Source organism: Rhinolophus ferrumequinum, chromosome 12 (assembly GCF_004115265.2).
Source record: "Rhinolophus ferrumequinum isolate MPI-CBG mRhiFer1 chromosome 12, mRhiFer1_v1.p, whole genome shotgun sequence".
Taxonomy (NCBI): domain Eukaryota; kingdom Metazoa; phylum Chordata; class Mammalia; order Chiroptera; family Rhinolophidae; genus Rhinolophus; species Rhinolophus ferrumequinum.
In genome coordinates, this window is record NC_046295.1 from 67,705,877 (window position 1) to 67,728,708 (window position 22,832).

General features: G+C 45.1%; 1 protein-coding gene across 5 annotated transcripts in view; it reads right to left on the reverse strand.

The window, feature by feature from the left end:
* Positions 1-997: 997 nt before the first annotated feature.
* Positions 998-22,832, reverse strand: part of ASTN2 (astrotactin 2) — an 836,425-nt gene continuing 814,590 nt past the window's right edge. For all 5 annotated transcript variants that reach the window (XM_033122811.1, XM_033122810.1, XM_033122808.1 and 2 more), the window contains 3 exons: positions 16,441-16,541; positions 14,614-14,797; positions 998-1,819 (listed from right to left, as the gene is read on the reverse strand). In XM_033122811.1, the coding sequence (XP_032978702.1) occupies positions 1,582-1,819; positions 14,614-14,797; positions 16,441-16,541 (523 nt within the window). In that variant the 3' untranslated portion in view covers positions 998-1,581. The remainder of the gene's footprint in view (positions 1,820-14,613; positions 14,798-16,440; positions 16,542-22,832) is intronic.

A 22,832-nucleotide genomic window follows, 5' to 3' on the forward strand; every position in this document is an offset into this window, starting at 1 on the left:
ACTGTTGACCTCATCAGCACTCATCAATAATGAGAAGCAGGCAAACTCTTAACTGCTTGTATTTACTGACATTTAGTATCTTTTTTCTCTCTGAATCTCCATAGTACCCTCCTCTCTTCTCTTTAAGAGTTGTCATCCTTGCACCAGGAAATACCTGACCTACATCCCACTTCCTCTACTCAGCTAGCTTCTGTGACTTAATGCCAGGATATTAGGGCTATAATACCTCTTGGTACTCATTACCCTCCCAGGTAATACACTGGAAGCTGTTCAATGGACATTTAAAAGATTTCAAAGGTGGACTGTCTCCCCCATGTCCACAGGATCCAAACTACCATTACCTCTTGCCTGGAAAAGGACAATAGTCACCCTTTTGGGGAGCTTCCTCCACCCTGTAGCTGGAATGATTTTTCCTAAAGAGCAAGTTGACTCTTTCATTCTTCTGTTAACATTCTACAGTGGCTCTCAGCTACTTCAAATACTGTCAAACTTTTTGTCCAAGGCTTCCGAAGCTCTGCCTAGCTCCCAGCCTTACTTCTTGCTACTTCCTACTTCAATCTCTATTCTCAATTAAAGTGCTTTCATTTCAGTCCTTCAATGAATTACGTTTTCTCTTATCTCTGGGCTTTCGCTCATGTTGTCCTGTCTGTCTGGAGAAAATCTCATCTTCCTGAATTCACTCTGTCTGCCTTATTCCTCTCCATCTTTTGTGCTAAGGTATCACTTTTTCAAGAAAGCATTTTAGGACCCCTCCAGTTTGTCTAATGACCCAACAATGAGTTCAAAGAACCTCCATTCTTCCCCTACCACAGTCTGAAATCACCAGATTGCTTCTCTATAATTGCCATTGGCTGGTAAGTTCCCCTAGAGCAGGGAGCTTCTCTGTCTTTAATTCCATTCCCAATGCCTAGCATATAATAGGTAATGAATAAACATTTGTTGAGTGAATAACCAGAGGTCCACCATTGGTAAGAAACACTACCCAAGCAGAAAGAGAGACAATAGGAATTTTTAATGCATGGAAAGTCCTGCAGGGACTCTGGGCAGACCCACAGGTAGCAGGAAGACGCAGGGGTCCTGCAAATTCAATAACATCTGAAAGAAAAGAGAAAAAGTCCTAAAGACCCAAGCTTCCTCACTGCAACAAGCCTAGGGGTCTCCTTTCTGATGCTGAAGAAGTCCAATTGTCTCCCCACTGGTCTCCTCCAGGGGTCCATGGCAAGAAGGAAGCCGAGTGTGGCAGCAGGAAGGAAGAAGAGGAAAGGCCGCTTGGTCTCCACCTGAAAGCTCCTGCCTCGGAATTGACCACCATCCATAAGAAAAAGTTTAAAAAGGAGAGACTTTGATCGTCAAATAATATCTTAGAAAAAATAAAAGAGCAACATGGATAATTCCAGTGGTTACAAAGTTCTCTGTTGGCTATCCACAAGAGAAAGAGTTTGCTTTGGCCTCGCTGGCAAGCCTCATTTTGCCAAGCCCGTCCTCAGCTGTCCCCCAGCCCACCCAGGTCCCTGGATCCATGAGAGTGCTGCGCCCCCTCCCACGTAGCGTCTCTGTGCTCTCGGAGGGCGGTGCCCTCCCTCACCGGCCCTTGGACTCCCCATAGGTGTTTCGGGCCATGGACACCATCTTCTCCTCGCACGTGATCTTGGTGTCCTTGAGGATGCTGTACCACACCATCCCCGCGGGCCGGACCTCCTCACTGCGGCAGAAAAGGTAGGGCACGGTGTCCACGCGGCTCTGGATGTAGGTGCTGCGCAGGAGGCTGGAGCAGTGGCTGCTCACCCTCTCCAGACGCCTCAGGATCAGGTGGGCCTTCCTGAAAGGTGGGAGGAGACAGTGATGAAGGAAGGAGCCCAGACCAAGGGTCCAGCCGTTGAGGGGCAGGTAAAGGTCAACCGACAAATGGGAACTTCTTGTCCCAATAATCTCCTATTCATTCCTGATCTGACGAAGACCCTTGCCTCTCCCTACTCAAAACATCCATGCAAAGATCACCTGAGAACCTGTCCTCTTCAACTGTGCAATGTGTAAAAACTGAAAAAGAGGTATGCCCTTTGACGCAGCATTCTCACTTCTAAGATATGAGAGCCCTAGAATTGATAACATCACCAGCCTTGGGACTCCGACCAAGTAAAAATGATTACAGTAATGATAAACAACAATAACAAATAACAATTAAAATTTATTGACACGTAACAGGTACTAGAAATTCGGAAAGTGCTTACATACATTTTTAAAATTTTATTTACTCTTTACAACAGCCCAAACACATTGTTCTTTCCACTCTTACTTGATAAGTGCAAAGCCCAAGGCTCAGAGAAATGTTATTACTCGACCAAGGTAAAAACGTCCAGTTGACCATTAGAACTGGGCGCTTGGATCTAGACCTAAACACCCACAAGTCATTCTCTATTGGCTTCCATGCTTCTCTAGTTCTCTCGGACTCTTTGCTCACAGTCCGGCAATTTGGAAATCTCATATTAAAGCATTAGCACACATGTGCCCAAATCAGAACTTATCTTATCTCATTTTTCTCATCTCTAAAATAGTGATGGTGGTCTTACCTTCCTAAGTCAGTTGTGAGTAACGATGAGAAATGCCCAAAGCCTGGCACAGAAGAAGCTCCCCATAAATAACAGCTACTGTTATAATAAAGAATTGTTACACTAATGTCTCAGGATCAAGGTCACGCTGAACACTAGTCTAAGCAAGAATCTCTGTGTACTCTGGTAATCATCATTAGTCACTTAGCTAGAGCCTCTGTCCAGTGCCACCGAGAAGATCCTGGAGGCAATCCAATGGCTGCAGGGAAAATGAAAGCTAGCAAGGGACTTCAAGATCACGGAGTCTGGGGTTTCTCAATGGCAGGACGATTGCGTTTGGGCTGGATAATTCTCTGCTGTGGGGGTTATCACGTAGGAAGTTCAGCAGCATCCCTGGGCCTCTGTGCACCAGATGCCAATAGCACCCCCACCCCCGTCACGACAATAAAATTGTCTCCAGACATTGCTAAATGTCCTCTGGAGAGCAAAGTCAGCCCAGCTGAGAACCAAAGACCTCGTCTGATCTACTCCCGTGAAAGATGTGGCAACAGGCTTAGAGAAGGAAAGGAATGTCCTTTTCCCGGGTCATACCATGTGTCAGCGTCGCTTTCAACGTGTCTGTCTCCAAGCGGAATCTACTTTTCTCTACATCTTAGCATCTTCACACTGCCAAGGCATCCTGGGAGGCTAAACGACGGGCTCTCCCCTGCTGTCCTCTCCATGCCCCTCGGAGACCCCAGGAGGTAGGGCGGTTTATGACCACAGACCCCACAAATGGGAGACTGTGTCACGCACCTGCGTGGCGGCTGGAAAAGGGCCGGGCTTATGTGTGTATACGTTTTGTGGGCACGATTTATGAGGTGCCTTTCCAAAAGTCCTCTTTGTATAGTTCCCCACTCGGGTGGAATATTTCCTGAGGCACCAGGAATTTCCTAGCTTCATAATTCGAGTTGAGTTGCCGCTCTACCCACAGTCCTCGCTCCCCTCCAGCGGGCGCCTCCCCAAGAGGAGCCTGATGAGTTTATTTCTCACCCCGCCTCATTTGAGTTCTTGCTCTGCTCCTTAACAGCCACACGTCCTTGGGAAACTTACCTAACGTTTCAAACGTTGCTTGAAAAATTGGGCTGCTGGAAAGTTAAAGGGGATAAAGTCATCGGTTGCTCATTTACTGAGCCTGTGTTATATGACCGAGCTCCCCACCCAGTGCGTAAAGACAGACAAATTAAAAGTTACCACAGAGGTGGCAAGAACAATGATAAAAGGAGGCATGGGACCTATGGGAAAACAGGTAGGTGCCCAGGTAGCATTGGGGATAGCCAAGAAGACATGCTAGGGGAAAGGGAACTTGTGTTGAGTCTCATAAATGAGTAGCAGTCAGGTAATGAAGAGGGCAAAGACATAACAGGAGGCATAAGTAATGACCCAGAGATAGGGGACTGTACAGAGGTTCTGAGAATTAATGGCTGGAATCCAGTGTGCAAGTGGGAACATAGTGGGGAACGAGAGGTGGCTGGGGCCAGGCCACTGAAGATTAGAAACTGGGTGTATAAGGTAACGGTGTACCATACAGGCTCTAGCGCCTGACTGCTTGGTTCAAATCCTGGCTCAGCCACTTACGAGTTCTGTGATACTGACGGAATCATTTAACCCGTTGTGCCTCAGTTTCCTTACTCATGAAATGGGAATAATAACTGTGCTGTATCTACCACAAAGTGTGGTTTTCAAAATCAAAACAGCACTAATAAATCTCAATAAAGCACTAACAAGCCCTCAATGTTATCTATGATTATCATTATTGTATGAGGGTACATAGGGGAATTATTGAAGGCTTTCGAGTAGCAAAGTAACAGGTTCAGAGCTGGAGTGTTCAAAACCATTTCTTGGCTACCTTGAGGAGACTCGAACTGGGAGAAGGCAAGACTGGCAGCAAGAAACCAGGCAGAGACCACATCCAGGTGTTAAGTGTTTCCGGTCATCATTCTTAGGGCTGCTGGTTTGCATTTTCTCTCTGTGCTTTTCAAAAGCTACTTACTTTTCCTGTTTTCTAATTTATAAAAGGGGGGAAAACATTTGCCCACCTCACAGAGTTACAGTGAGGATTACATAAGTTAAATACATGTAAAACTCTTAGGAAGGTGTTTGGCACATAGTAGGCATCTCATCATCCCCAGCACCACAAACACTATCATCATTTGTTAGATTCCAGCCTTGAACATCTTTATAGGTCAATGGTGGGAGACAGACAGACAGAAATAACCTCTAATTTAGGGGCAGAGTGCTGGGTTGAAGAACACGCTGGATGCTATGGGAATGTGAAAAGTGGACACCTGATCATTAGTTTGGGGGCTCAGAGAAATCTTGAGGATGTACCACCTAAGCTAGGTCTTCAATGATTAAACAAATTGTGAAGTAGCTGGGGAGGCAGAGGGAATAGCTCCTCCAAAGTTAGGCTGGAGACAGCATAAACCATCAACTGTTTGAAATGATCAGTGTAAAGAACGGATACGTGACCAGTCAGTTTGGCAGAGATTAGAGCATCCGGAATTGTCTAAGCCACAGTGACGTGTTCTATTTGTGGGGCAATGGCGAGTCACTGTCTGATCCACACAATCACGAAAATAACCTACAAACACAAATTAGATTGGAGAGGGCAATTTCTCCAACACGTCCAAATGCTTCGTCTTCACAGGCCCAGCCCCCTCCTCCAGGAGACTCCTGGAATGCCACTGGACCAAGCCTCCTTTGTACGGACAGGGAAACTGAGGTTTGCGAGCAAGAAGAACAGCTTGCGTGAAGGAACTAGTTACAAAGGCGAAGCTAGAACCAGAACTCCTCATTGTACAGAGTTGAGATGAACTATGTGGCTCTGAAGCCCCGGATTCAAATCTTCGCTTCCTAACTTCAGTGCCTGTGTGGATCACGTGCGAGTTCTTCAAATCCACTCTTGGTTACCGCACCAGTAGAAGGGGAACGATAACAGTGGTTCTGGGGAAGACCAGCTAGATAACCTGGGTGATTTGCTTAGTTCTCACTAAAGTTTAGCCGCGATTCAGAATTGCATATGATCAGAGAAAGCACATACACATCAGAGCCCATGAGGACAAGTCCTTTCGCCTCTACGAGCCTCAGTTTCCTCATTTGTAAAATGGAACAGAGACGTAGGACTGTTATTGGGCTGCAATGAAATGACTGCCATAGGAACCCAGCGCAGGAACGTGTACATAACAGGCACGACACCGATGTCAGTTTGCTTGACTGTCCCCGGCTTTTTGCACCATATACAAAGCCTCAACATCTTGGTTTGCATGGAGACAACAAAGATAGGAGAATTCAGAGGGTAAAGCCATGGAGAGAAGGATTGAAGGTGCTCAAAGATTGGAGAGAAGGTGGGGGGAAGTGAGAGACCAAAGGCGAAAGTGCTGGGTAATAAACTGTAGGCGGTGGAGAACCACGCTCCCAGCTTTTCCTGGAGGGAGAGATCGTAGGTCAGTGTGACCGCTTCTCACAAAAACCGGAAATGAAATCTTCCTCGTTGCAGACAGGACTCAAGCCCGTTGGGATAGAAAGGAAGAGAGGCAGGAGGGACAGCACACATTAATCTGTGGTTGTATTAGCAGGCGAGACGGAGACGGGGATAACTTGTGAAGGAGTCAGGGGCTGGGGGCGAATGTTACTGCGCAGGGAACTGTAGAACCTTTGACCAACTCTTCTATTCCCAGCACTATTACCCCATCAGCTCTTGACACAGTTATCGGACAGAGACCTAATTTCCAGGGGGACCTTGGGGTGGAGACAAAGAGAAGAGGCCATCAGGAAACATTCCTGTTGGCGTCCCTCCCTCTTCCCTGCCTCCCTGAGTTGAGCCTAAATGTCTCTGTGCTAGCTGACCTCAAGCTCCATGAGAGTCAAGGGCATGACGGGGTTGCAGAAAACTGGAATACAACCCCCAGGAGTGGAGAGGGCAGATTAAGGGAAGTCAGGACTTTACTCATGCTGGCCTGGTCAGGCCACATCTGGAGAACCATGGTCGCTCCTGGTAAGAGCGACATAGGCAAACTGCAGCCAGGTCATGATGCTGAAGGTAATCTCAAGAGCACGTCTTCTGAGGAAGTGCTGAAAGCATGAATGGAATGTCCACTGTAGGGGGTAATTAGGCAAATGGTTATATTGTTCTAGTAACTGAAAAAAGGAGGTGGGAAAAACTGAGCGTCCGGGATGATAATGACTAGAATTGACTGAGTACCTACTATGTGCCAGAAGCCTATGCCATATCATCGTACATATAATTCTCACCACAATTCTAAAGTGTGTAGTTTATTTCCAGTCTTCAGATGGTAAAAGGGAGCCTGAGGCTGGCCGTACGATTTGACTAGGGTTAACAGGGTGAGAGAACAGGATCTCAGATCTCTGCTACAAGGCACCCAAGTGTAACTGACCAAGCCAAATTGACAGAAGGTACATTTTGACTCAACATAATAAAAAAAACTTAACACTAGAGTCCTGGATATGTAGGATGAGTCCTTCCATATCTCCAGTGGGTTCTGCCTCACTGGAGATGATCAAATCCAGAGGTTTGTCTTAGTCTATTCGGGGGGCTGCTCTAACAAAATACCACACCGATGGGGTGGCTTGTAAACAAGAAAAATTCTTTTCTTACAATTCTGGAGGCTGGGAAGTCCAAGATCATGGGACTGGCAGATACAGCGTGGTGGTTGGGGAGGGCCTGCTTCCTGGTTCATAGATAGTACTTTCTCACTGTGTCCTTACGTAGTGAAAGCGGCAAAGGAGCTCTCTGGGGCCTCAATTTTAAGAGCACTAATCCCAGTCATGAGGGCTCCACCTTCATGACCTAGTCACCTCCCGATGGCCCCACCTCCGAATACCATCACATTGGGGATTAGCCTTTAACATATGAATTTTGGGGGGCCACAAACATTTAGACCATAGCAGAGTCTAATGGTAGTGGGGGTTGGAGTAGATTTTTGTTGTTTTTGTTTATATGTTTTTAATCTAAAAGGAATCCGGGGTTTGATTCACAGAGAAATACCATCTGCGGAGCATCTGAGTAGCACTTCAAATCAGGACCTGCTGTGACACAACTGCCAAAGCACTGAGCTCCTAAGACGAGAGAACCACATTCATTGAGGTCTATTCATGTTTCAAAGTCATGCTAAAATTTCATCTTCAGGAGGTCTTTCGGATCTTCCCAGCTATCATAAGTCATGTTTTTCACTTTGTCGCTGAAGCATTTTGTCTGTTTCTCTGTTGAGACTCATAGTACATTCTCCCTTAGTTGTACACATATATTGGGAGGCAACGTGTTAAAATGGACCGGACACTGGTTTGCTATCAGAAGACAATGTTTTGCATCTGGGCTCTGACACTTATTAGCTGTGTAACCTTGAACAATTTACTTGGCTCCACTAACTCTCTGTTGCTTAAACTTCAAAGTCAGTTGTTCACATGAAATGATATAAATGATTCGGCCCATAATAGGTGCTCAATTAATATTTCCCACTTGATTCTTACATTACAGTTCCCCTGGTGCCCTGATTGTACAAGAAGGGTAAATTGATTTGAACTGAGGAAATTCTTAGTCCTTAGCTTATAAAATATAGCAATTCTCTAGCAGGGGTTGATAAAGGGAATTAAATGTCATAAGAGTATCATGTGGACCTTAGAAAACAACCAGGCAAGTGGGCAAAATGTTTATACAGATTTGCTTATAATAGCAAAGAAGTTGGAAGAAACCTAGTTGGTGTTTAACAGAGGACTAAATTCATATACTAGCATGGTAAAGGGCCCTTCAAAGAGACAACATGTTTCCATACGCATCCATGGGAAAAGACTTGCACTGTTTAGTGTCAACAGTAAGATAATAGAACCTAGTGTATATACCTGTTACACAAGCAGAGTTGATGGAAATGGAGCTGTGGTTTAGATGTGGACATATCCTTAAGCCTGTACCCGTTTCCCTATTCATATCCATGTTTCCATACACGTGTCTATATCTGGAAAGATACGTGCACACTGTTAACAATTTTATCCCTGGGATGGGGGTAGAGAGTTCAGTGGTGCAAATTTTTCACTTTCCATTTTATATAACATTCATCATTTGAATGTGAGAGAATGAGCAAGAATTATTTTTAGAACAAAATGCAATAAAGGTATTTTCACTTTGAAAACATGTTTCCATACACGTATATTTTAAAGCTGGTGAGATGGATCTGTGCAGGGAAACCGTACTTTTATGGCTTCCCAGGAGCTCCCTGGGATTGATCCACATCAAATTTAACCTCAGACCAGCCCCACTAAACAGAAACCTGGGAGGCCAGGTACTGCCCCTGTATATATATCCTCACCACTAGGTTTGAAATGTGAAAATATTTACATGGGGTTTTGTCTCCTCCTAATTCTCTTAGAATTGTCACCCCAGTAAATTTAATTGAAATAAAAAGAAAGAAACCATAAGACTTTCCCAGGAATCCGTTCCTAAACTGATGGTAAGGATGACTTGCATCTCAACTAACTCAAAACGATTTCAGTTTGGAACTGATAAGAGACTTCAAGATAATAACCAACTTTGCTGTACCCTCCGTGGGGAAACTGATCTATGGGACACTTGTTCAAGGTCAAGGTGTGTGTTGTCTGTATTTATCCATTCTAAGGCATCTTCAAGTATAAGAGATGCCACTGATTTAATAACAGCTTATCGAGAAAAAAGAATACAACACTGAATGTGCACATCCAGTGTGCATAATCCATCCTGATTTCGGAAATATCAGTGCTAAAAAAAAAATTTAAAAGTGCATCTGACATTATAAGAATATGGCCCTGGAAGCCTGAGTTTGCTCTTCTCCCCAATGCCCTAGAAATTCCAAGAGATTTTAATCCAAGATATCTAAGGAAGGAGCGCGTATAATCTTGGACCGAAAGAATGTACAGTGACAACCCAGGCTTGACGATTTTCACTAAGGACGCAGTAACTATATTCATAGAATGTGCCAGCTCCTCAGATGGGCAAAGCTTCCTGTCTGATTATGTTAAGAAAGATGCCAGGCTGAAGCGAGCCTGTGATGATTTCTGTGATCTAGTAGCAATGTCTGCCATGGGAGCAAGAGGGGCTGACATCATATATATATATATATATATATACACACACACACACCATTCCTAGTCTAGACAGATCAATTCCACTGAACCAAAATCTCTTCAAGTGCTTACTCTCTTCTCCCTACTCTACCATTGTAGTTAAATATAACTGAGCCGATTGAGAAGCCCAAGAATGGTCACGGATGCTCTGACGAGAGAAAATTCTGGTTCCTGGCTACCTATGAGCTCAGTTTTTCAAGTGTCCTAATAAGAACCACATGGCTGGGACAGCTGGGTGCCAGCAGGTCTTCTCTGAGCAGCTGTGTGAAGTAACCTGTGGTTGCCACGGGAACCAGGCTCTGGAGGACATTGGCCTGATAGATTTATTAGGCAGAGGTAAGAGATGCTCTTTTGTCACTAAATTTTATGGCGGTATGTGACCACGGATCCGGGGATTTGGTGATGACAGACAAGAGAATCCCATTCGAGCTCATCCCATGATATGAACCCCCAGGATACTCCAGGGAAATGCCCTTACCAGCCCAGCCACCCTAGGTCCCTGAGAAACAGGACGTGTTGGGCTGGAGGTGAAAGGACGTCCATGGTGTGCCTGTTCTCTGGTCTCCATGACCTTCAGGGCTTGCTGGTTTCTTGGTTTCCTGCAGGAAGGGACTTGGGAATCCAGTCTTTTTATGTAATAAATGAGGCCCAGAATGGGATGAAATTTGTGCCAGGTCACACAGTATGTGGGTCCAAAGCCAGGACATGAACCCGAGGCTCCTGGCCCCAGTCCAATCTGACTCTTTCTCCTTTACACTTTGAGGTTCTGCACACGAGCTAACCTGTGAGAGGCATGATGCATTTGCCCAAATTGCTCCCTTGTTTAAAACCTTTACACAGCTGCAGAGAGAAAGCACAAACTCCAGAACGGGAGCCATCATGATGTCGCCTCTGCTGAACTCTCCAGCCTTGTTTTTTTTAACGTTTCCCTCTCACCTTGAACTCTCTGCCCCAGTGCGATTTGTCCATCTTGACTGAAGAGTATTCTCTTGCCAGGCCCTCCCTTGTCTGTGCACTGGTTGCTCTTTCTGATGAGAATACTCTCCATCTTCAACCTGGAGGACGCCCATTCATCCTTTAATTTTAAGCATGCACTTCACTTTCTTCTCCAGAAATTCTTCTTTGAGTTCCGGGTCAGGATTAGTTGCACCAGCTCTTGGCATCCAGACCTTTCTCATTCAAAGTGTGCTTTTGGACCAGAAACTTTGGCATCACCTAAGAGCTTGCTGGAAATGCAGAATCTCAGACCTATCCCAGACCACTAAGTGGATCTGAATTTTAATAAGCCCCCCAGGGGATTCTTATGCACATTAAAGTTTGAGAAGCACTGCTCTAAAACATACTTCCCACCCTCTTTTTATAGCATGCTTCTTGTGCCATGTTACACTGCAACTACCTGCTGACCAGTTTTTTTCTCACTAGATGCTGAGTCTTGTAAAGGCAGGAGCTGTCTTCTTCACTCAGGTGTTTGCAGCCCACAGCACAGCATCCAGCACATAGTAAGTGCCTTAAATGCATCAATGAATCAATAAATTAATGAAGTGAAGTCTCATCATGCCCTCACTATTTGCAAGGAAAATGCATTTTTTAGCATGCTGTGTTGTTTTTTTAATTTGTTTTTGTTGTTGTTGTTTTTAGCTGCAAAGACCTCAGAGTTCATGGAACTCAGTTGTTTCCAACTGTGATCTATAGATCCTTGATAGCTCAGAGAGACCTACGGGACCCCTGGTATTGGAGGGGAGTTGAAAAGGAGACCCGGCAGGTGAGGCTGCAAACCACCCACGGTAGCTTCTACCAGAGCAACTCTGTAGTCATCTGGTCCACACATCCACTCATCCCATTATCCAAATGTTCAACAAGTAGTGATTTAGCGCCTACTTATAAGAGTGAATAGGACATAAAGGATCACTAGCTACAACATAAACTGACATTGTAGTGGGGAAGAGAGATGACACATAAGGAAAGACATGTGCAATATAGGGTGCTAAAACTAGTAGGTAGAATGCAGAAAAGTAAAGCATGAGGATGTGATAGAGTGAATGAGCAAAATATTAAGGCTACTCTAAGGAGATGACATTCCAGTTAAGACATGGGTTCTACGTAAGACTTGTTTAGGAAACAAATTGTTCACAGCTAAAATATATAACTGCCACTGTCCTAGCTCATCCTGATCATTTTATAGGAGACCGAGGGCCAGAGAGAAACAGTGTCCAAGATTCTTCAGTGAGTGTGTCAGCAGTGCCAGGAAGAATTAGGATGCATCTGCCTTGATTCCTGCTGACGTGCCAGTGTGGGATGTTGGAGGAATGTCAGATGCCCTCAGGGACTGGAAAGACCAAAGGAGGAGGGAGCTGTGGTGGGGATTGGCAGACAGTGGCTGGTGACTAGCTGGCCAGAGGTGAGCGGGTTATCACAGTCCATTCCTGGGTGGGCTGTCCTGTGGGCGGCCAGGCGGCCTTTCCCGAAGATTTATGTCCTGGAGGGTCATAAAGGATCCCAAAAGATTACAAGGACCAAGTCAGAAGTGGAGCTCTGGCTTAGCTTCCACACAAACTGCCCGAGCCCGGGGGAAAGCTCAGTATAGTGGAATGCCTTTCCCTGTCCGTGGGCAAGACGGCAGCTTTCATCTGGGGCTCTGTGCTTGTGCCTGTCTGTCTGCCTTCCTTAAGCTTTTATCTAAAGAACCTTCCTTTCATGTGAAAGGAAGAAAGTTACAGTCCGGGACCCAATAGAACAGATAAGGCCCAACCCAGGAGACCATCCCTTTTTTTATCCCTTGACCAAGCCCTCATTTCTTTCCTTGAGGGCCTCAAATTCTTGGAGGGTTATTGCAAGTGTTGTAAGGGCTCAGGGCGAGAGCTCAGGGCAGAACCAGGCTCAAAAAAACCAAAACAAACAAACAAAAAAAACTGCCACTCTGGGAAGCTCGTTGAACCCCACGGGGCCTCCAATTCCTTATCATTTATAAAATGGGGAGTATACCTTACTTTGTCCAACTTACAGGGCAATTTTAAAGCTGTTTAAAGCACAACGTGTTGTCCACTAAGTATTTCAGGAACTCATGCAATTCTCTCCAATGATACGGATACTATCCTGGCCTAGAACCACATAGAGAGACCACATGGTCTGCCCTGATTATCACAACAGCCTCCAGGGCCTCACCGCCACCCTCTTGGGGGGGAGTCCAAGGGGGGATCTTTCTCTCTTCAAGATTTGATAATATCCCCCCCTCCCCCTCGTGAAAAACACTTGAAAAACTTCCCATTACCCTGGGGAGATAATCCAAACTCTTTAACCCTACTTAGCTGGCATTCAGGGCTGGCCCCTGCTGACCTGCCCTTCTTATCTTTTACCATCCCTGCTGTCACACTCTTTGCTCCAACTACATGGGAATTCTTTCAGTGCCTCCACACAGTGTTTACCGAAGTGGAGGAGTTCCCCTGGGGCAGAGGAAAAGAGTTTAGAGGGTAGCAATATGATCATAGACCCAATATTAAACAACAATGACTCACGCCGAGAAAAGCAGCTAGATTCCCTTTTTCATTCTCTTGCCTTCCACCAGATTACTTAAAAAAAAAAAAAAAAAAGAGTTTTGGTTTGGGGCTGTGTCTTTAGTACTCTAACACTTGCTCATGTCCCTTTTTAAAGGGAGAGCTTTGGGTTCTGCAGCGATTGAACAACATTTTAATTTTCATTTCATTTCATTTCATTTTTTGCATTGTGTTGAATGTTTAGGTTTAATTTTCTATTGAAGTTAGATGGTGCCACATTTCTCTTTACAATACAGTGCGTTCTTTTCAAACATATTTTCAATACGAAGTGAATCTAAGAAAGAAATATCAGATGAACAAAGTACATATGGTATGGTGATACGGCGGAAATCATAAATGTTGCCGGCAAATAACCAAAATTTGAGAGAGTTTAAAATCCTGGTTTAATGTAACATTATCTCCTCTGGCATTTCCCCAGGCGAGTCCCTCTGCTCAAAACTCTTCCATCTTCCTCTCCCTCCACTTGCATGACACCTACTCATCCTTTAGGTCTCAATCTCAGCTCTCTGGGAAGCCTTCACGGGGTTGCCTACACCAGGAGTCCACGCTTTCCCTCCACAAAGAGCCCTATTCTTCTGTTATCATGACACTTATTATTCCTATTCTTTGCAATTGCTTGTTTAATTACCTGCAACATTAAACTATGTCCAAGTAGGGATCACTTCTACCTTTTTACTACTGCATGGTCTCAACCAGCATGCAAAAGGTGTTACTAAGTAGTGCTGAATAAGTAAGTGAATGAATGACTTTTGTTAGGTGCAAGGCATGAAATGCAGCCACCATTTCATATACTATTTTATTAAGCTTCAGATGATATCATCTCTGTCTTAGTTTTATCTGAGTCCTCCGTGGCACCTAGAACAATAGTTTGCATAATTAACTGCTGGTGACAAAAAGCACGCCTTAATACGTGTTGAATTTATGAATGCATTTAGTCATGGTGGCTATTGGACTTCATTCCAGAAAAATTCAGATTTCTTATGGAAGAGTGGGGAGAGCCCTGGGTGAGGGGCCATGACCCCCCCCACTGTGCCCCTCCATGATTTGGTTAGGACACATCCCCTCAAGAAGCCTAAGGTTTCCATCTCTAAAACTGGAAGTGGAAGTTGAGCAAGAGCGTGATTGATCGAAAGGGCACTGATGTGTCTCTGTTATCTGACATTTCAGGAGTCCAAGAAGCTAAAATGTCAAGATTCTTTCTTTTTCCTTGCCCATTTCTCATCTTTAGCCCTGACATGACTAAGGTGACTGCCACCGTTATCGATTTGAAAAAGCCCATTCTCAGCCGATGGGGAACAGGGCTCAGGAAAGTCAAATGGAAGTGGGAATACTTTACCCCTTCACTCACTCTCATATGCTCATACCTGGGCCCCAGCTCATCTTCACTCCTCCAGACAAAGTCGCCGAACTTCTCGTAGTGAGAGTTGTAATGGTGCTGAACGCGGAACAGCATCGAGGCTGAGACCTCCATCAACGTATTGTAGGCAGTCTGCTGTTCCTTTCCACTCGTGTACCCATTGTACAGATTGTAGATCTTGTCAGCTATCTCTGAGGGGGAAGAAGTGCAGACATAGATCACTGGACAGTAAGAAAAGGTGAAGATGGAAACAGGTCTTGGAACAAGGAAGGCACATTTGCACAGAAGTTCACTTGCATGGTCTTTGAGGGCAGAAAAAAACGTAATTCCATTCTGAATATCTCATTGACTAGCTGTGTTTAGTTTTCCTATCTATTAACTGTCTCTTCTGTCTATTTCCTGCCTATTCTGAGATGAGTTGAGGGGACTTAATTAAAAAGTGTATGTAAAGTACTTGTCACAGGGCCTGGCACAAAGTTACTCTCATAATCGTAAGCTTAATTATTCACATAAGGTTTGTGTCCATGGCTTAATATAAATTTTCAAACAAGTGCAGAGGCTTAAGTACGCTGTGTTGGAATCATCTCAACAGTCTCCTTCTATCTCACCTCTGTCATATTTCCAACATATTTTTGTGATCATGTCTGAGAGGTCTTCCTTCAAAAATCTTTCAAAGAAAATCCAGACACTTTGTGCCATTCATACTCCTTCAGCTACTCCTACAGTCAGGGTACTCTCCTGAGTAAAAAAGCACATTTTTTCTTTTCATCTTTGATGACTCTGGTCAAAACTTATACATGTCCTCAAGGCACTGCTTAACAACAGGTGCTTCTAGGAGAATCTGGGAGACTTGGGGTCAGGATAAGAGGAGCATTTAATTTGTACTATTTTCTACTCTGACTTTTATTGTTTTTAAACTTTTTTTAAACCATGTGCATGTGTCATTTAAAAATAATAATAATAAGTTATCAGGAAAATGCCTCAAATCCCCTTGCCTTTGAAACTCAATAGCTCACCATCTCCTCTTGTCTACTGGCATAAAACACACTTATTATCCATCTTACGACTGAGCCTTTTATAGAAAAGTCCATCTGTCCCTCTGGAATGTGAACTCCTAAAAGGCAGAGACTGCATCTCTTCTATGTTGCTTTACCACGTCATTGCCCGTCCTGATGTAAAGACTGCATCTATACATCACCCACGAACAAAGTGCAAGGTGGATCTGATGGAATGGTTCTGTGTTTCTCAGGTGTTCTGTCTGATTTTACAACTTCATGGACCAGGGGCAGCAAAAAAGGTTTAATCTTGTTCATGAAACTCTTGACTGAGAGTCACTGACTATAGCTCTGTGCTGAGAATTCAGAGGCCATCCCTGAGCTATAGATGAAAGTGTGCTGTGAGCAGCTAATGATGTCTGCACGGGCGTAGCCAGGTGCAGTGGTCTTCTGGCGCCACCAATTTGCCAGCTCCAGAGTACACTGGAGTTAAAGAAAGTGGGATTGTTCTCTAAGAAGTCTAGGCCAAGGGCCAGGATACAGTTGTGGGCTCTGGCCTCCATCATTCCTTGCCTCTAAGGCAAGACTTGGAGAAACTCTATAAAAAAGGAGTAAGTTTTTCCACTGGCAAAGACATTGCTGGCCATTCTCGATCTCCTTCATGCCTTTGATTAATTGAGCTCTGCGTTCCTCCTGCCCCCTCAGTCCCTTCACTATCTTCATTAATGCCACTATGTGTGGGGCGTGGGAAAAGGGGGGTGGCTAGTGACTGTTGGGTGCAGCACTTAGAGAGACACAATATGGGAGTTACCTGGGAAGTGAAGAAATGAGTCACCTACCTTCTGCCTTATTGTCATCTACCAGCGGACAAGCTGTTCTCAGGGTCACCGTGCTGACCTCCGAGTGCCTCCCTCGTGTGTCCACAGCATACAGAGTGAACCTGTAGCACAGCAAGAAAACAGAGCCCCGGGCTGTGAGTTCAGAGAAGGCCCTGGACAGTCAACACAAGGAGGAACGAAAACTCATAGCGAAGTAGTGGTAGAGAACACTCAGGCTGCAGGAGAAAGGACTTCGAAAAAAAAAAGATAATTACAAAGCATTTACTGAGCACCAACTGTCTCCTGGGCATTTTCCACTTAATCTCTTAATTTATAGGTACGCAAGCCTAGAAAGCTTGGATATTATCACCTACATTTCACTAATGAGAAAACTGAGACTTAGGCTGGGTGTCTTTCCACGGCCTCATAGGTAGTTACTGAGGAACAGAGCAGTCTCGGTGCAGGGCTTGAGAAGTGAACCCCAGTGCTGTCCTGTAGAGCTGGATATACTCACTTACATATTATGTCATTCACTTATTTAACAAATACTTAATGAGTCTTCATTATGTTCCAGGAATTATTTTAGGTGCTAAGGTTATAAAGATGAGCAAGAGAGTCGAGGTCTCTTCTCACATAAAGCTAATGACACAGTAAACAAAATATTAGATAATGGTAAATGTGAAAAATAATACAATAGGAAAATGTGAAAAAGACTAATGGGGAGGGGGATCGCGGTACTTTCGACAGGTTTGTCCATGAAGGCCTCCTGTGGAGAGAAAATTTGAGCTGAGAACTGAATAATGAGAAGGAACTGGCTTATGGGAGGAAGACCTGGGGGAATAGCCTTCCAAACAGGGATGGCAGTAAGTGCAAAGGTCCTGAGGAGAGAGAGGGATCCGGGACTCTTGGAGGGAACAGACAGCCGGTGTGGCTGTAGCAAAATGAGATGTGGTGGAAGGTGAGTGGGGACGTTGTGTGCCATGACAGGGAATCTTGGAGTTATTTTAGGTACAAGGCATGCCCTACCTTTCTGTGGTGTCACCTAAAGCTCCGTGCTGTACCGGGGGGGGAGAGACAGCCGGTGTGGCATTGGAAGGGGAGACTTGAGAATTCACAAACCTGGTGGATTCAGTTCTGATCGAGGGCACAGAATTCTGTCTAGAGCACTCACTATCCTCTGGCCTAGCTGGAGAAGGCTCTCTGACCCTTCATACCCCCAGGCCTCCAAGCTCTGTGTTGGAACAAAGCCTAACGAGTGAGTAAGGAAGACTTCCGAGAGGAGGTGGGCCTTGAAGTTCAGGCGCAGTCTGAATAAAAGAGTTGAGCATCTGAATGTCTCGTCTTTGTCAGGCCTTCTTCTTTCACCAGTCTTCAAGGATAACGGCCGTAGTGTGGAGTGGGGAGAGGGGTGCCTGGGTCAAGTAGAAGAAACAGCAGTCCCAGGGGTCCTGTTTCCTTTCCTGTTTCCCCAACACCTCAGCTCACTTCATGTTATAAAATGGGCATGACAGTATAATTTCTAAGTTTCAGAATGATGGGTCCTGATCGCCTGCACATATTAGGCCCTTAATAAATATGAGTTAGTTGTACAAATTAATTAATATATACTAAGACCTTAATATGTGTTCAAGCACTGAGCTGACACAATTTTACCTGCATTATCACTATTAATTCCCCCAAAGAATCCTAGATAGCTACTATTACTGTTTTTATTTTATATGACGCTCAGAGAGGGGAGGCAGCTTGCCCAGAACCACACAGCAATGCCTGGGACTGACAATTTAAGTCGAGGTTTGTCTGACTCCAAAGCCCATTAATTTAAAATCTGTCAGCTACTGTCTCCTGGCCAAAGGTCTGTGGACATCAACTCTGTACAAATATAATCCCATTAGGTACACTTGCCTACTTCCAACTATTTTGAGATAGTGCCATTCCGTATGTTTTTCTAATCTTAGGAAAACCTGTTCAAACAATAACCCTGATTATCTCCATCTTCCAGAAGAGAAAACTGAAGATCAAAAAATCAGGCAATTTGTCCAAAGGCACAGAGTTAGATAATGAAGAGCTGAGACTTGTACCACGGTTTGTCTTACTCTGAAACCCATACCTTTTGCTCGCAGCTGCCATTTGTCACTCCATTTCTACCGCTCACTGGCTTAGAGGGTCTGAACGGGAGTGTCTACACAGGCCCTCCCATCTTGGATACATCATCTGCCCTGATGCCTCAAAGGTTGTTTTTACACAAGGCACCAGGAAACGTCTTGGTACAAGGGTCACAGTAAGCAGAAGCCAGGATCTTTCTGGAGAAAAGACCCTTTGTCTTTTTGTGTGTGTGTGTAAAAATCTCCTTTAAAATAAACAATTTCTCTTTGAAAGAATTGGTAAAGGTACTCAGCTCATGCCAAGAATGTTTCTAACTTATTCCTTGACATTGATTCTGAGTTTCACTGTAATTAAGACAACACAGTAGTACCATCCTGTCTTTTCCTCCTCGGTTGAAATAACAAGCAATAGGAAGTTGATATTCTTGGCGCACAAAAGAATTCATCAATCGGTCATGCCGGGTCTGTGTTTGTGATGCCACGAGCCAGGCTGGCAACAAGCCTCATAACCACATATGCTCCACATTCTTTGTTGCTATGGGACAAATGCCACGAGGGCCATGACAGAGCCATGGAGACACCTTCTATCAGTGCAAGAATGTCAGCAGTGAGCTGTTGCTCTGTCCTGCTGCAAAGGGGACTTTGGAGAGGAGTCAGGCCAGGAACAGGTCACCCAGAGCTCTGCTGGCATGTTGTGGGGACTCAGAAGGAACCTTGCGCCCAGTGGGCATTCGTTGAAACGTTGGTTCTGGTGCTCACTAGCTGTATGACCTTGGGCTAGTTGATTATCCTCTCTGATCCTCAGTCTCCCCATATGTGAAACAGGAAAAACAAGTCCCTCCTTGCAGGCTTGTCTGTTCAAGTTCAGGGACCCAACACCCCGCACACTTCCTGAATGTAATGATAGCCATGGTAACCATCTAATGAGTGTTCACAGGTGTTGGGTCATTTGCCTGCATTGTTCCTTCCAGTTAACCTTCACACTAGATGAGTTGGGTACTATGTTTGTTTGCATCTTACCAATAAGCACATTGGTTCCAGAGATGTCAAGTAAGTGACTTATTATTACATATCGAGTAAGTGGCCGCAGGGGACCAGAACTTAAGATTGCCTGAATCCAAAAATTATGTTTGTAACCACATTGTACAATACAACAGTCTCCCTCATCTGTGGGTCCCTTTCTGTGACCCTCAGTGGATGCTTGAAACCATTGATAGTCCCGAACACTACACATACAAAGGTTTTTTTCTCCTATACATACGTACCTATAATACGATCTTTTAGGCAAATTCATGGATAGAAGATTTGTTCTTATCACAGATCTTAGCAACCTCAACATACAATTTTTTTTCTTTCCGTATTAAGTCAAGAACTTGTACCTTTTGACTTAATCGAGGCACCTTATGGCTTCTATTTGGCATCTCCAAATTGCCAGCATCACCGCTCTGTGCTTTGGGGCCATTAGGAAGTGAAATAAGCCTGACTAGAACACAAGCGATGCCACAGCGGTCGACCTGATCATCAAGGCAGCTACTACGTGACAAACGGGCAGGAAGCACCTACGGCATCAGGTCAGTGTGGACGGATGTGAAACAGAAGTGCTGTACAACATGACTTACGATTGGGAAGTCTCGCTCAGGGATTGAAAGCAAGATCACAAAGAAACTCCAGGGTGTGAGACTAAGCAAGTGGCAAAGTGGGGCGGTAAGGACAGTACTGGGTAACACTGCGTAAGCACTTTCTACCCACACGACCGCACATCTAGAATGTGGCAGAGGCAGGATCCAAACCCAGCCCGTAGCTCCTAACGCGTGCATACTTCAGCGTGGGTACAGCTACATCCCTGGCATTTCGCATGGTACTAGGTATAGGGTGGGCGCTCACTAACTATTTGAGCGAATGTGTGACCTCGAGCGTATCACATCTTATTTTTCAATTTCAGTTTCTGAGTCAACAAAATGGGGATAATTGTAGAGACAGGGCATGGCTGTGTCGAGGGTTTCACGGACTGACGCATGAGAGGTGGCTTGTAAGTTGCAGATTTTATAAAGGCCATATAAAGAGCACTTATTTGTGCAAGAGTACACATTTTGAAAGTGCTTTCTTGGAGTGGAAGAGAAGGAGATACATTTCAACTGAGAGAAACAGGAAAGGCTCCTGTGAATGAAGTATGTGAATGAGCCTGAAAACATGAGGAAGTGGCTTTTTTTTTTTTTTAAACACTGCTTTCCCATTGGCTACTTAGGTTTCCATGATGCTCCTGTAGGATTTTCCTCCATTGAGAGGCTCCAGGGTTACTTCTCTGCTTAGCCAAGCAGCATGAAGAACAGCATGCTGGGAAGAAGTCTTAGGTTTTCAAGTTATAAAAACTGGGGCAGAATCCTTGCTTTCCCCAGTTGCTGGCTGAGCATTCTTTGGGAACTCACTTCGCTTTCTCTGAGCCTTAGCTTCTGCACTTGTAACGTAGGGTGAAATTATCCATACCTCACAAGTTGGGGATCAGGTCTCATTGATATAATGATTGGAACAGGTCTGGTTTAATCAGTCTTTGCTCTGTAAAAGGTAGCTTCCATTTGTGTTGTTAGAGTATCCAGACCTGTCAGTGGAGGCCTCAGGATGGAGGAGGCCCCAGGCCACCCTGCCAGTGGGGGCGGAGGGGTAGAGAAAGAGGAAGATGTCAACCGCACAGGCCGGGGTCAAAAGTCACAAGGCCATACGCTTTCTGCCTGTCTCAGCTGTAATTGTAGAACTGTTCCAGAGACACATCTGAAAGCTGTTAGGGGACCAGGCAGGGCCTGGAGGGGAGGAAAGTGGCAGCCCTGATGTGGAGAAGGAGGAGAGGAAGAGAGAGGGCGAGACTGAGAAGCAGACCCCTGTAGACACCCATGGAGCAGAGTGGAAAAAAGAGAGGGAGAGACTGAGAGAGGGTACAGTCAGATCTCTGTGTTTCTCAGGGGATCCAGCAGGGTACCAGCTATCTTCCGCTCAGTTCTTTCATCCTTTCTTTGCCCATCGAGGCAGGCTGAGATCCACTGATAATTTGAACTAGAACTCCCGAGCCTCCACCAAACTCCACATTCTCATGTCACAGGTGGGAACCCGAGGCCCAGAGAGGAAAGAGACTTTGCACAAGGACCAACTGCCAGTAAGTTCGGAGTAAAGACACTGATTTTCTGACTCCTCTTTCAGTGCTTTTTCTAGAACACTACCTTGTTCCTTATACAGCTGGCTGACTTAGGTCCAACTGCATCTATGGGGTACTTTTATTGTTAGAAAGTTACCTCCAAGGATGAAGTGGGGTGGCCTATTTTGGAACCTGGAGCTCCAGGCTCAAACTCTTGCTATTTCTTCTTCTGACCTTGTTTCAGGGGAGAGAACACTGGCTAAGGTGGCTGAAAACCTGAGTCCACATCCCAGCTTATGTCTAGACAGTGGGCTGTGAGATCTTGGATGCCTAAAGCAATATGGTCTTAGTGTATTGGGATTTCAGTGTGTGGGGAAGTGCCTTGGGATTGACTACTGAAATACAAAGTATTTTTAAATGTTTCCTTGAGGGTCATTCATTGGACAGGACTCTATCGAGCCTCGAATGAACTCTGGCCACAGATGCAGCATCGTTTACCAATCTGCTTCTTACTCTGTTTCATAGTAGGACCATATCCATCTGTTAATGATTCCGGGGCGTGGATTCCAAGTTTTGGCCTTTGTGTGAGCTGTCCCCTGTCTGGATCACCCCTCCCCTTCTTCACTTGACCCTCTCCACCTTGTTCTTAGAGCATCAATCAAACCTCATGTCCTCCAGGAAGCCTTTCTCCCTACAAGGTGCCCTGTCACAGCACATGTCACATGATTAGGTCAGTGCCCATACATTTCTCTCTTGCCACTATGAGTATGTAAACGTCTTCAGCACCAGAATATGGCTCTGCCCATCTCTATCCACCAACATCCGGTGCTCAGCCACCTAAATTGTGGAGTGCCAGACAAATAGTTTCCCAAGTGAACGAATGACTGAACGAAGGACTCAGTCAGCTAAGAAGCAGTAGTTTCCTTGTCTGGAAATCAGTGTCTTTACCTGTAAGCTGAACAAAAGGTGATTCGATTGAAGGATTATTACAGGAGACGAAAGAATGGAACGGCTAAAAGCAGGGCTCTGGAATTAGGCCCTTTGGTTGCAAATTCTGTCTCTCCACGTATTGGCTGTTTGAGGCCTTGCCTCAATTTACTCATCTATAAAATAGGCATCTTAATATTGAAACCCACTGTGCAGGGTTGTTGTTAGGGTAAAGGAGATGGGGTATGGAAGAGCTCAGT